At 33.7% G+C, this 14,866-nt stretch overlaps 1 protein-coding gene across 1 annotated transcript in view; it reads right to left on the bottom strand.

Moving 5' to 3' along the window:
- DPY19L1 (dpy-19 like 1) overlaps positions 1-14,866 on the bottom strand; it is a gene marked incomplete at its 5' end in the record, with an annotated part of 48,202 nt that overhangs the window by 31,871 nt on the left and 1,465 nt on the right. Inside the window, 4 exons of the mRNA XM_008061525.2 lie at positions 2,797-2,877; positions 3,169-3,228; positions 6,365-6,451; positions 13,812-13,889. Of these exons, the coding sequence (XP_008059716.2) occupies positions 2,797-2,877; positions 3,169-3,228; positions 6,365-6,451; positions 13,812-13,889 (306 nt within the window). The remainder of the gene's footprint in view (positions 1-2,796; positions 2,878-3,168; positions 3,229-6,364; positions 6,452-13,811; positions 13,890-14,866) is intronic.

Raw genomic sequence — 14,866 nt, 5'->3', positions numbered from 1 at the left:
GGGCTCAGGCAATCCACTCACCTCAGCCTCCGAAAGGCGTGGGATTGCAGGCTGAACCACCGAGCTCGGCTGTAAAATTTCAGTATGAATTTTAGCTATCTGAATTCAGCAAGAATTTTTAGAAAGCACAATCCATTTGATGACATAAATAAAATGAGCAAAGTTCCTCTAAAGACATAAACTATCAAAGCTCACTCCAGATGAACTAGAGAACTTCTTAAAGAAATTAAATTTGTATTTAAAAACCCACCCACAAAGAAAGCTCCAGACCCTGAGGGCTTCATTTTCAAAGTCTACTAAATACTTCAAAAATAAATAATACCAATTCTACACAAATTCTCTCTGAAAATGGAAGAAGGTAGAACATTTTCCAATAATTTTCAGAGGCTACATTACCCTGAAACCAAAACCAGACAAAATCATTGCAAGAAAACTATGACCAACATTCCTGATAAATGTAGGCAAAAATTCTTAAAATATTAGCCAACCAAATCCAAGAATATATAGACAGAATAATAGATATGAGCAAGTGAAGTTTATCCCCGGATACAAGGCTGCATCGATACTCAAATACCAGTGAATGTGGGAGACTTCCCAACATGACAGAGTGAAGTTGTCAACGCCTCTCTCCTAAAACAACTTTGAAATTGGAAAAAATACTCAAAAATGGCCATATTAGGCTCTAGAAATCAACAAAACAGAGACAACAAATTGAGACACATTTAGTCTTTAAAAACTGACAAACTTTGGGTAAAAACAGTGGAGGTCTGGCATTCTCGCATGGGCTGCTCCCATTCACCATCAGCACCACCACCACTTCGCCCAAAGCAGTCAGTGCAATAGTTCTACCAGGGTGCAGCTGGCCATGTAATCAGAAGAACCTTCGCTACTGGAAGAGGGTGATGGGATTTGAGGCTGAGAGCAAAAAACCTATGCTCAGAGGTACTATTAGCAATAGTAGTGAACTCAGTAAGAAACGAAAGGCTGGTTGGCTTTGCAATTCTCTTTCTTTGACCAATGTCAAAATTAAGAATTTATGATCTGATGCCCTTGGTCAATATTACATATTTCTAGAAATATTAGAGTTACAACAAAATGATTTACAGTTGGCAAATAACTGTTTATACAGCACTTTTTCTTTTTGTCCTTGATGTAACATTAGGCTATGACAGAAATGACAATAAGCACTGTAACTTGAATCAATGCCTTAACTTTTGTCTTTCTCCAGGAAGGAAACATTCCAGAAACACAGGACTTGAGCTATTCCACTTTGCTTCCTGTTCAAGCTCTGCATCCTATCTGACTCAACTACCTCTCAGCTCTCAACTTCACAGCTGACTTCTAAGATCCTCCATTATATTATATTACAATTGCTAGAAACTGTTCCTATCTTCCACTAGGCCATGTCTCACTCAGTTTTGTATCTCTAGGATGTATTCCACTGCCAGGTACAAAAAGGGACATACTGAATTAATGAATGAATAAGTGGATGAAAGAGTGAATATGTTTTCAACTACAATTTGGTAGTTTTAAAAAGCTTTCCGGCCAGGCTCGGTGGCTCAGCCTGTAATCCCAGCACTTTGGGAAGCTGAGGCGAGTGGACTGCCTGAGCCCGTGGGTCCAAGACCCACCTGGGCAACTTGGTGACACCTCTTCTCTACAATAAATCAAAAAAATTAGCTGGGCGTGGTAGTATGTGCCTGTACTTCTGGCTACTTGGAAGGCTGAGGCGGAAGGATCGCCTGAGCCCAGCAGGTCGAGGCTGTGTTGGCTGGGAGCGGCAACTGCACTCCAGTCTGGGCGACAGAGTGAGACTCCAACTTAAAAAAAAAAAAAAGAGCTTTCCACAAGCTGTAGATTTCCCATTTAGTTGTTATCAATCTTTTAAAGCAAAAAATGCCCTTGTTCATATGAAAACCTGTAGGCAAGAGATTAAGGCTAGGCTGCCCTGGGAAAGAGAGGCTAGAGGAGATGGGAAGTAGGCAGACCCCAGGGAAGAGTCTTTGGGAGTTCTAGGACTTCAGATAACCTGTTTTCAAAAACCACAGCTTTGTTCTAGTACAGAAGGAAAACAGACCACCAATAAAAATAAATTATAGAAAAAAATACACAGTTTATTTTACTTTTTCCAAGTGGGGTTTTGTGCTGCTTTCTTTTTTAATTTAAATCTATGATAGCCTTCTGACTTAGTATATGCTAATTAAAATACCAAAACAGGCAAAGCAATTATGGCTAGAAAGAATCCTTAAAGTCATAAGGCAGAATTCTTATTTCCTTCTCTTCTACTCTAACCAAAACAAACAGTGAACTTCTCTTAAAAAGACTAACTTAGGTTACATTACCTATAAAGGCTTAAAAAGAAACCTTTTACAAGCAATGACTAGAAAATTGGAGGGAAAAAAGAATGAACCTATAATATGTCCTGTTAAGGCTTTGAAGATGGGTGACTTTATCTGTTACAAAAGGGGATTATAAAGAAGTAAGAGAAAAATGACTGGCTAGATCTTAGAACCTGAGCTTTAATCTCTAGATTTTTCTTGCTTTAAAATTTTAAAAATCTTTGCCATGTAGAAGGAACAATAAAATAAGAGATTGTGTCAAAAAATTAACTTTGTAGAATAAAACTACATATATAATCACTTCTATTGCATTAAATTGCTAAAATAATAGGTGAATGGATTTCACCCTACAGTTTGCTTTAAAAAATGTTACTTTAATAACTCAAAAAAATTCATTCTTTTTAGCCTGTTTGATTCTTTTCAAGTCTTTCAAGTTGAAGCAAAAAAAGGTACTCACATCATCTGCAATGCCAAAGATTTTAGATGTTAAATACTTGAGAATGATAGTTCCAAATAACCAAAAACACCCCTGGATTACCTAAAAAAAATAATAAAACAAAACAAAAGTAACTTTGATGTTCTGTATTCCATAGATACGGGCTAAGAAGAAAAAAAATGCTTTAATCACACGTGAAGTAAATACTAATATCTCTAAGATAAAACACTAAACAAGTATCTCAATTTAAAATAATGTTGCTCAAAATTAGGAGGCAACAGCTAAAAATAAACATATGTACATATAATCTTATCAAACTGAATATATTTTGTAGGAGTCAATGATATATTCTAGAGAAGAAAAACATATACATTGAAATAGATTGAGTCTTACCCACAAACTAAGTTCAGATACATTTCTTTTCAGTAAATGTGGTTTCATTGCCAGAATACCCTAAGTAGAGAAAATAACATAGTATACGGTAAATATTTACAGACATAAATTCAAGTACCAAAAAAATTCCTCTAAGTAATGGCTCTCAAGTATCTAAAATTTAGCTCACTGCCAACTTTCTACATAGCACTGTCACACGCTCATTTCTGTAGTCAGTGATTTCAAGAAATAGCCCTATTTTACCCAAAGTGATTAGGTGAGTTAGTAACTCAATAAAGGTGAAAAAAGAATCACCATAACTAAATTTATACGACTGATTTTACATATCTGATTTATCTATGAGTCAAGAGGTATATAACAACTTTAGAATTTTAGAGAACAGTCATACAGGCATAAGATTTTCCTTCAGCTCAACATTACTAACTCTTAGGGTAAACAAAGCAATGATATTTTAAAGGCTCAATAAAATGCTTCTCCTCTGTCAAATCTTAAGTATTTCCAGGTACAAAGACTCCCAAACCTACAAGGAGCTAAATCTACTTCAAACTTGGCAAAAATATAATTAGTGATCAAAATATAAATATTTGAACCCAAATAAAATCTTTTTGGAAGTTTCTGAGTATCTGAGAATATAAAATGTGATACAATTCAATTTTCAAAGTGATTAACCATAAGTAAATATATGCAGATGTGTTTATAGTAAAATATGCATAAACATGCTATGTGGGAATTATTGATTTATACACCAAAATATATTGAAACATACACGAATATGCTTAACTCATACCTAAGAGACAACTCAATATAAAGTATCTGGCAGGATAACTGATACACTGTAAGTGCACAAATGAAGAGAAATTTCCTGCAAAACATACTTAGGTTTTATTCATATGCAATATTCAATTCCATGGTTTCCTTGCACCCAGTACCAAGAGTCATGTACTTTACTGCGGGTGACAGTAGTACTTGCCAAAGCACACATATAAAGTATAGAATTGAGTACACCGTCACATTTCCTAATAATTAGAGTACAGAGAGTTTAAGAACTATACTTATTAATTCCAAAGTACAGCAACTTAGTGATTGTTGTTGTTGTTGTCATGGAAAGCATAGTATCTACTGTAATGTTGGTGGACTTTTACTTGCTTCCTTTTTTTAATTGATCAGTTAGTCTAAAAATTTTTTTTTTATTTAAAGATGTGGGGTACAATTCAGGCAGATAAAGAATTTGTAGTGTATTCATCTATTGGAATACTAAAACGTCAGGGAGAAAAACCTACTGCTACATGCAAAAAAAACCCTAATAAATTTAGAATAAATAATGTTGAGTAAAAGGAGTCCATCTTAAAAAGATCCATTTTACCTTTTACATTATATGAAGATCAAGATCAGGCAACAATCCTGTATGGTAATGGAGGTCAGACTTGTTCTTAAGTTTTCTTTGGCAGTTAAAAAAGAATGGGACAATGGCAGTTGTTATTGCCATAGATGATGCACAAGGAGTACTTTCAAGGAATTAGAGTTTTTCTATATCTTGATCTGTGTGTTGGCTTCATTTTTACACATTAAAATACTCATTGAGCTGTATATATTCATGATCTGTGAGTGTCACCATTTGTAAAGTTTGCTCCAAGTAAAATTGAAAACAAAATAAAGAAAATTAAAATCTTAAAAAAAAAAAAAAAACCCACACAGCACCAATACATGCTATTAATAATTGCTGATTTTTGTGACCAAGTATACTCAAGGAACACAGTCTGAAAAGGGTGGTGGCCCAGACTGGGTGACGCATAGCCTAGGAAAATGGATTTTTAAATAAATATTATTAATATTTGTAAAGTGAGACCAAAAAAAGGAGATTTCAAATTCATTAAAAGGTTCCAGAAATCAAGAAAACCAAAATGATCTGAGTAACTTAAATGATTACTCAAGAATAGAATACATTCTAATGAAAACAGTGCAATATGCATTCTGTCTTCAGGAAACTGGTCTATACTAAAGCACAATGTACCTTAAGTACAAAGAATAACAGGTTTGCAAAACATTGTAATAGTGGAACTTGCAGAAGGAAAGGTATAACCATTTCTGGAAGTCTTTAAATTTCAGAAGACTTCTATGTCACTGTGACAAAGGGAATTAAATAACCACTTTATGATTATGTAAAACAGTCTCCTCGTAACCAAAATCTGTTCTTAGTAGTGATTTAGCAACATGTAACTGAATCATCACCTGAATTAAACCATCTGAATATTCCACACAAATAGACAAAGGACGAGAGAAAGAAAAAAAGAGAAAAACCTAAGTAACCAAAGTTTCAAGCCTCTGACCACAGCAGAATAAAGACGGGAGGCCGCTGTGAGACAGGAGTGGGAGGAAAGGGGATTCAGACAGTAGAATAGGAATAGGACTAAAAACAGAGAACAGGAAAAGTAGGAAAAGAAAGAGAAAGCTTCATGAAACTGGCCGGTGCAGTGGTTCAAGCCTGGAATCCCAACCTTTTAAACAAGAAATCTAAGACCAGATAGGGCAACATAGTGAGAGCCCATCACTACAAAAAAATTTAAAAATTAGCTGGGCATGATGGTGTGTACCTGTAGTCTCAGCTACTCAGGAGGTTAGAGCTGGAAGACCATTTGAGTCAAGGAGGTCAAGACCAGACTGGGCAAAATAGCAAGACCCCATCACTACAAAATATTTTAAAATTAGCCGGGCATGGTGGTGTGCATCTGTAGTCTCAGTTATACAGGAGGCTGAGGCAGGAAGATCACTTGAGCCCAGAAAACCAAGGCCCAGGAGGTCAAGGCTACAGTGAGCTATAACTAGGTCACTGCACTCCAGCCTGGGCAACACAATGAGACTTCAACTCTAAAAAAGAAAGAAAGAAACCTTTCGGAAACAAACCCTGGGACCAAAACCTAGGTAACAGAAAAGCTGAGGAAAAATGAAGATAGGGAAGAGTAGAGTTATAAGGTGAGGTGCTATGCTTTCCAATAAAAATTTTTCCTTATGTGTGTGTTCATGTGTTTTCTGTTTTGGTTGTGAGTGAGTACTTGGACACTCTATCACACATAAATGCATTCAGTAAGACAGCTGAAATGGTTCCTGTAGAAACCTGTCATGAATCCCAAGGCAGTGATAAAGAAACTGACAAATCATTCACGTTTTGAAAACAGCCATATACTAAAGGAATACTTACCCAAATAATGACTAATGAGGAAGCATAATAAGATGTTAGTAACATTGAGTTTCCAAACATCAAAACAAAACAAAGTGCAAGAGAAATCTGAAAAAAATCCAAGAAAATATAATTAATGCACATAAAACAAAAAAATGATTTTTATTTTGAAAATTGTACATGCCCAGGATAAACAAAGCTCAAACCATTCAAAAGTGACTTACAATGAAAACAGCCCACTCTCCATACCACACTTTAGAAGCCTAGAGATAACCACCATCAACAGTTTCCTGTGCATCCTTCCAGACACTGACATATATAAACTCTAGTTTATGTATTTAAAAACAAACAAAAATGAAAACTTACTCCATAAGCTATACTCATTCTTGCTTTCATTCTTAATATGTTTCATAGAGCTTTCTACATCAGTCCAAACCAATCTAATTCACTCTATTTAAGAATTGGAAAAAGTATTCTACTTTATAGCTAAACCATAATTTACTTAGTTGGTCCTCTGAGTGCTGCTGAACACAAGTTCTCTCCTTGTTTGGTTTGATTTTGATCTTCCTATTATAACTGCTATGATAAACATCCTTACGTGTACATCTTATGTGTGTGTCAATACATTTAGATAAATTACTAGAGTTTGATATTATGGATCAAGGATATACACATTATATATATATTCATATTTACAACTTCCCTACCATAAGATTGTATCAATTTATTCTCCCACCAATAGTGCACAAGAGTTCCTGTTGTTGCACATTCCAGCTACACCCTGTATTATTTTAGATAAACTATTTTTTGTTTATGTTGTATGTGCATTAATTGCTTATTCCTATTGCCCATTTTTCTATTGGGTTCATTTCCTTAAGAGTGTTCTTTTTGTATTACAGAACATAGGCCCTTATCAAGCAAACATATTGTAAATATTTTTCCCAGTCATTTTTTTTATCTTTGTGATATTTTTGTCTTACAGTTTTCTTTTTTTAAAGTCAGTGTCACTCTGTCACCCAGACTGGAATCCAGTGACATGTTCATGGCCACGGCAGCCACAGTCTGCTGGGCTCAGGTGATCCTTCCACCTCAGCCTTCCAAGTAGCAGGAACCACAGGCATGTGCTACCATGCCCGGTTAATTTTTTGATTTATTGTAGAGACGAGGTCTCGCCATGTTGCTCAGGTTGGTCTCAAACCCCTGAGCTCAGGCAATCTTCTCGCCTCCACCTCCCAAAGTGCTGGGATTATAGGTGTGAATCACCTCACCCAGCTACAGTTATTTTCTAAATCTTTATGTTAGCAAATGTATCATTCATTTACTCCAGATCTTAAGGACCTATCTCCATAATTAGAAAATGTTAAAAAAAAAATAACCCATATTTTCTTCTGGAAGTTTTAGTTTTGATCGCTATATATTAATTTAAATGTGAATTTTAGAATCAGCTTAAGTTTCAAAAACTAAAATTTTATTATGATTACCTTATTTAATAATGTACATTATAGTTACATCTGTCCAATATTGAATCTTTAGATCCAAAAGTAAAACACGGTGCTTCTGTTTTTTTAAGTCTTCTTTTATATATATTTATGAATATAAAGTTTTCTTCATAAAGATCCTCGAACAATTTCTTAAGTTTATTTTAAAGTTTATCATTTATGTTGCTATTGTATCAGAACCCTTTTCTGTTATTTTCTATTATGTGTATATAGAAACATTATATTAAATATGCATCGATCTTTCATTGTTTCTAGCAGTAGTTTACTTAGATTTTTTAAGTATTCAAAATCATATCACCTGCACACAATGATACTTTTACAACTTCCTTTCCTATTTTTTAGACTCTTATTTTTTAGTTAATTGCATTAGTTAGTCTTTCTGCAACAATGGTAAGTAATAAGAGTGGCAGTAGGCATATTTGTCATGCTCTGCCATTAATGAAAATAGTTTAATTGCTCCAACTGATACTTGTTTTTGGTTTGATGTGTGTGTATTTAAAATTTCAATAAAATATCTATTTTTACTCGATTATGGCCTTAAAATCACAAATACATGTTGACTTATCAAATACCTTTATAGCATCAAAGGAACAATCATATTGTTGATTTTTCAAAAAACTTCTTAATGTGATAAGTTACATTAATAAAATTTCTAATGTCAAAACATTTTTGCTTTCCTGAAATGAAATGCTTAAGTACAAATTTAACAAAATATATAAAAAATTATGAGAATATAAAACTTGAATAAAAATAATCAAAGAAAAACTAAATAGTTTTTCCCATGTATGTCCAGAAAGACTCCATATTGTCAACATATCAATTCCTCACCACTTGATGTGTAGATCCAACATAATCCCAGTTTTTATCTCAGCAAGTTATATCGCGGTTATCAACAAACAGATTCAAAAGTTTATATGAAGATGTAAGTTTGTATGAAGACCTAGTAAGCTCAATTCAATTTAAAGAAAAACAAGGTCAGAGAACTGACACTATTCTATTTCAGTGCTTACTATAAAGCTACAATACTCAAGAGAGTATAGTACAGTGAAATAGACAAATAGATCAATGAAACAAAATATAGAGTCCAAAACAGACCCACATAAAACTGATCTCAGACAAAAAATCAAAGTCAACACAATGAAGCAAAAAATAGCCTTTTCAACAAATGATGCAAGAAATTCACATTAAAAAACAAAACAAAACCAATTTACACATAGATCTTACACCCTTCACAAAAATTAACTCAAGGCCAGGCATGGTGGTTCACAACCGTAATCCTAGCACTCTCATAAGCTGAGATGGGAGGATTGCTTGAGGTCAGGAGTTTGAGACCAGCCTGGCCAATATAGCAAGAGCTCCTCTCTACATATATACATACATGAACCAGGCATGGTGGTGTGTACCTGTAGTCCTGCTACTTGGGAGGCTGAGGTGGAAAGACGGCTTGAGCTCAGGAGTTAGAGATTGCAGTGAGCTATAATCATACCACTGCACTTAAGCCTGGATGACAGCAAAACATTGAAAAATGGTCCATAGATCTAAAAGGACATCACAAAGCTATAAAACTCCTAGAAGATAATAACACAGGAGAAAATCTAGATGATTGTAAGAATAGTGATAGCTTCTTAGATACACCACCAAAGGTATGATCCACAAAATAAATGATTTGATAAACTGGATTTCATTAAAACTAAAAACTTCTGCTCTGCAAAAGACATGATCGAGAGAATGAGAAGCCACAGATGAAGAACATATTTACAAAAGGCACATCTCATAAAGAACTGTTATCCAAAATATACAAAGGTTTCTTAAAACTCACAAAGAAGAAAATGAACAACCCAATGAAAAAAAATGGGCAGAAGATCTTAACCGGCACCTCACCAAAGAATATATTCAGATGGCAAAGAAGCATAAGAAAAGATGTTCAGCTAAATTAAAACGATGAGATACCACTACACATCTATGAGAATTTCCAAAATCCAAACACTGACACCACCAAATGCTTATAAGGATGTGGAGCAGCAGAAATTCTTGTTCACTGCCAGTGGAAACACAAAATGGTACAGCCACTTTGGAAGACAGTTTGCCAATTTGCTAAAAACCAAACATACTTTTACCATATGATCCAAAAATTGCTTTCCTTGGTATTTACCCAAATGAACTGAAAGCATATCCACACAAAAGCCTGAACACAGATGTGTACAGCAACTTTATTTATAATTGCCCAAACTTGGAATTAAGCAAGATATCCTTCAGGTAAATGAATAGCCAGTGGTACAACCACATCATCAAAATGGTATTCAGTGCTATAAAGAAATGAGCTATCAAGCCAAGAAAAGTGCTGGAAGAAATTTAACTGTACTTTATTAAGTGAAAGTAGCCAAAGTCAAAAGATTACGTACTGTACAATTCCAAATATATGACATTCTGCAAAAAGTAAAACTATGGAGACAGTAAAGATTTGTAGTACTAGGAGTTGGGGGAAGGGAGGAATGAACAAACAGAGCACAGAGGATTTTTACAGTTGTGAAACTAGTCTGTATGATGCTTTGTCAAAACCCATAGAATGTCCAACACCAAAAGTGAAACCTAACATAAACTGCAGAGTTTGAGTAATTATGATGTGTGAATGCAGGTTTATCCATGGGGTCACTGCACTCTGGTGCCTGATATCAAGAATAGGGAAGGTTGTACATGAGTAGGGGCAGGGGTATATGAGAACTCTCTTTACTTTCTGTTCAATTTTGCTATAAACCTAAAACTTCTCTGAAGAAATAAAGTTTTTAATTAAAAAAGCAAACAAAAGCCAAAGTGAGATACCACCTCATACCCATTAGAAAGGCTACAATCACAAAGATAGAAAACAAATGTTGGTGATTATACGAAAAAACATGTTTTTTTGTACACTGTTGGTAGAAATGTAAACTGGTACAGCTACTGTGGAAAATTTCCTCAAAAGAATTAAAAACAGATTTACCATAAGAATAATCTAGCAATTCCACTTCTGGGTACATACTCTAAAGAACTGAAAACAAGTCTCAAAGAGATACTTATTTACCCATGTTCATAGCAACATTATTTATTATAGCTAAAATGTGAAAGCAACCCAAGCATCCATGGGCAGATGAATGGATAAGCAAAATGTAGTGTATATACAGACAATGGACTATCATTCAGCTTTAAAGAAGAAGGAAATTCTGACATATGCTTCAATGTGGAAGAAACCAGAGGATATTAAGCTAAGTGAAATAAACCAGTCACAACAAGACAAATGCTGTATGATTTCACTTACATGACATACATAAGGTAGTCAAAATCATAAAGACAGAAAGTAGAATCATGGTTTCCAGGGGCTGGTGAGATGGGAGAATAAGGAGTTATTATTTAATGGGTATAGAGTTTCAGTTTTGCATAATGAGAAGAGTTCTGTAGATGGTGGTGATGGTTGCGAAACAATACTAATGTACTTAATACTACTGAACTGTAACTTAAAAATGCTTAAGATGATAAATTTTATGGTATGTATATTTTACCACAGTTAAAAAATAACTCTTTGGAAATAGTTCTATATTTTTTCTTTATGTAACTATACAAATTTGTAAAGTAATACAGAAGATACAGAATAATTGGTAAGTCACATCATAAAATATATACAATTTACCCAAGATAGGTGTTTACTACAAACTATACCTGTGTAGTTTCAGTATTTTACAATTACAATTTAGAGTTGAGGCCCTCAGCCACAGTCAGTTGCCTACGTGACTAGCCGACTCTGAATGCTTAACATTTAATCCAATTTGTAATACAAAATAATATCCTATATTGAACAGTTTGGGAAAAAATAAGCCAAGTATTAAAAAAGATAATTACTGTCTGACTCAGGGAAATAAGAATCCTATCAAAAGAATAGCACATTGAATCCAGCAATATGTAAAAATTGTGTTTATCCCAGAAAAGCAATGTTTTTTAATGTTAGAAAATCAATTAATGTTAATTCACCACAGTAACAGATTAAAGAGAAGAAGATACACAGAATCATTTAAACAGATGCAGAAAAACATTTCATGAAACTTAACATTTATTAATTTATTTTTTAAAGTGCTCAAAGCATGATGAGAACATGTTAAAGGACAGAGAAGCCAGCATGAACAGTTGAACAAATCTGGAACAATTTGAACATCAACATAAATAGTGAGAATGGTGGATTACACTGCACTGAATAAAACAGATGGAATTTTCTCGTGTACAAAAATTTAGTAAGATATTTGGATAGAAATATCACAAAAATGCAAACATAAAGGTCCCATAAACATACCCAAAGAAGATCAGCTTCATCAAGAATCAGAGAAAACTCAAATTAAGGTCACAAGATACTATATCATATCAATCAGATTGATAAAATAAAAAAGGATGTAGAATATCATGAGCTGTTCTAAATTGCTGTATGAAGCAGTACAGTTATTTAAAAAAAATTGGTATTTGCAAAGTTTAGCATGTGCATAATTTACCCCCAACAAGTCTACCTAGATAAATATAGGAGATAGTGGAGAATGTACACTATTATTCACAACTGTAAAAAGAGGCATGGGGGAGAGGGTAAAGAATCTTAAATGTCCTTCAACAAGAAAATAAAAAAATAAATTGTACTTTATCTACACAATGGAAAATATAAAGCAGCAAAAATATCTAAACTCTAGTTACACAGAAATCTCAGTGAAAACATTAGCTTCATAAAAGAATATCATTTGTACAAACCTTAAAACAATGTGAGCATTTAATAATAAAATTATGTAGGAATTCATATAAGGTAAGGTTATAAAGAAAAGCAAATTAATGATGATTTAAAAAGTCAGAAGAGTAGTTACCTCTAGGCTAGAAGCAGTGAGAAGATGAATGTAGGATACAAAAGATTTCAAAGTAATGACAAGGTTCTAGTTTTCTTGGAAGGTAGGCTCATGGTTTAGTTTAGAAATGTGTTCACAACTTCCCTATACATCATAAATGTCCTTTTATATGTATCATTTATTAAGAGAATAAAAATAATGGCATATCATATAACATTATCATAAAAAGAAAATATCAAAATTATAAAAACTAATGACAGAGAGATGATAAATGTTTTTAAAGGATAAACACTCATCAACATCAGCCAACTAGCCTTAGGCCTTTGCTCTAGCTTTTATACTAACCTAGAATATTCATTTCTTCAATACCCACCTCGCTAACTCCCTCTCCTCCTTCCAATCTTTGCTCCACTCCCCCTTTTCAGTAAGACCTGACCACCTCATATGATTCCTTGCTCTATCCCACTGATGTTGGCACTCATGATGCCTTACCCTAATCTTTTCTTTTTCTATAATCTTTATCATGTTCCAACTACGTCAGTACTTATCCTCTGTTCCCTCCTCCCTCCACTCTACTAGAATGTAACCAATATGAATGCTGCAGTCTCAGTAGTGCTAGTCATGAGTGTGTCCCACACACCTGGATAGTTGGTGCTCACGAATGAACATTTCTTTTTTTTCCTCTTAGAGACAGGGTCTTGCTCTGTAGCTCAGGCTGGAGTGCAGTGGCATGGTCGTAGCTCACTGTAAACTCAAACTCCTGGCCTCAAGGGATCCTTTCATTTCACCCTCCCAAAGCACTGAGATTATTACAGGTGTGAGCTATAGCCCCTTTATTTCATTTAACAGATGGCTCTAGAATGACATACCAGTCCATGTTTTCTTTCATAAATTCTTTTACAATAATGCATAAGTTGGATATAACCCCATAATAATATAATCCAAATCAAAATTTCCTGGGTGGCATATTAAAACAAGGTTATATCACAGCGTTTGCAAGACACTTTTTTAGTTATGGAACCATGTTACAATTAGTTTCAGCTATGAACAAATCAAATCAAATATTCATCAGGAGTTTATTTTAACAACAAACTAAATGGAAAACAAACAATAAAAAACCATTACCATGTGTATATAAATGATCTTCTGTAATTTATATATATCGATGTACCCCACAACATATACTGCGAATAATGATGCAATCTGAAATTTAAAAATAAGTTGAAAATAAAAATCACAGATAAAATGAATTGCTATAAGAGTGAAGAAAATATTATGGTTGTTTCAAATTGATTTATATTTATACAGGAAGTGAGTTATTTAGTTTTCCTTTTATCTGCCAATTTATTATTGAATATAATCAATATATTAATATAGCAAATATTGGTTGATTTTTCTATTCCATATACAGCTCTCTCAACTATGTAAATTGTCTACTTTGTAGGTTATACAAAACAATGCTCACTTGATATCAGGTTTGACATGTAAAATTAAAACATGCCTTTTCCATAAAAAGATATGAAAATGTAATTATAATATGACAACTATACATAATTGGGGAAGGTACATTAAACTAAAAAATAAGTATGCAATGCATGTGTGTATAAAAATACATTAATTTCTGCAAATCAGTCACTCTTTTAAAAAGTGTCTCATTGTGTAATTTTTCATTAATACAAATATATAAGCATTAGTTATAATTAAATTGATCACATTTTGAATTAGGAGTACTTTCACTGCAAAGGCATTTTTAACTTTTTCTTCTAAGAGAAAATTGTCACATATCAATAATTCTGAGAGTACTGGAATTATTAAGATGATTTAATTGATTAAATGATCATACAGTACCTCTTATAAAGAAGTATTATATCAGACAATGCTTCTCTACCCTTCTCGTGGAGAAAGCAATTCAAATTAAACTTATGCCATTCCTACTATACAAACATAGCATAAACAAACTGCAAAATACCCGAATAGTTAAACATACAACTTAAATTCCATTCATCAAGTTTTTTTTCCTTCCAAGCAATCTATAACAAGTTTTTTCATTAGTGAGAAAACAAGGTTTTCTTTTATCCAGAGATACCCATGGGGAACACTGCATTGCTTAGGGTGAACAATATGACACACATAATTGTGGGGAAATGTGTGTTGTTATTCAACATAAGCCCCATTAAGAG

The sequence above is a fragment of the Carlito syrichta genome, unplaced genomic scaffold, assembly GCF_000164805.1.
Source record: "Carlito syrichta isolate Samal-C Ts95f unplaced genomic scaffold, Tarsius_syrichta-2.0.1 Scaffold305309, whole genome shotgun sequence".
In the NCBI taxonomy this organism is placed as follows: Eukaryota; Metazoa; Chordata; class Mammalia; order Primates; family Tarsiidae; genus Carlito; species Carlito syrichta.
Note: the sequence above shows the minus strand (reverse complement) of the source record. Positions and strands in the feature narration are given on the sequence as shown.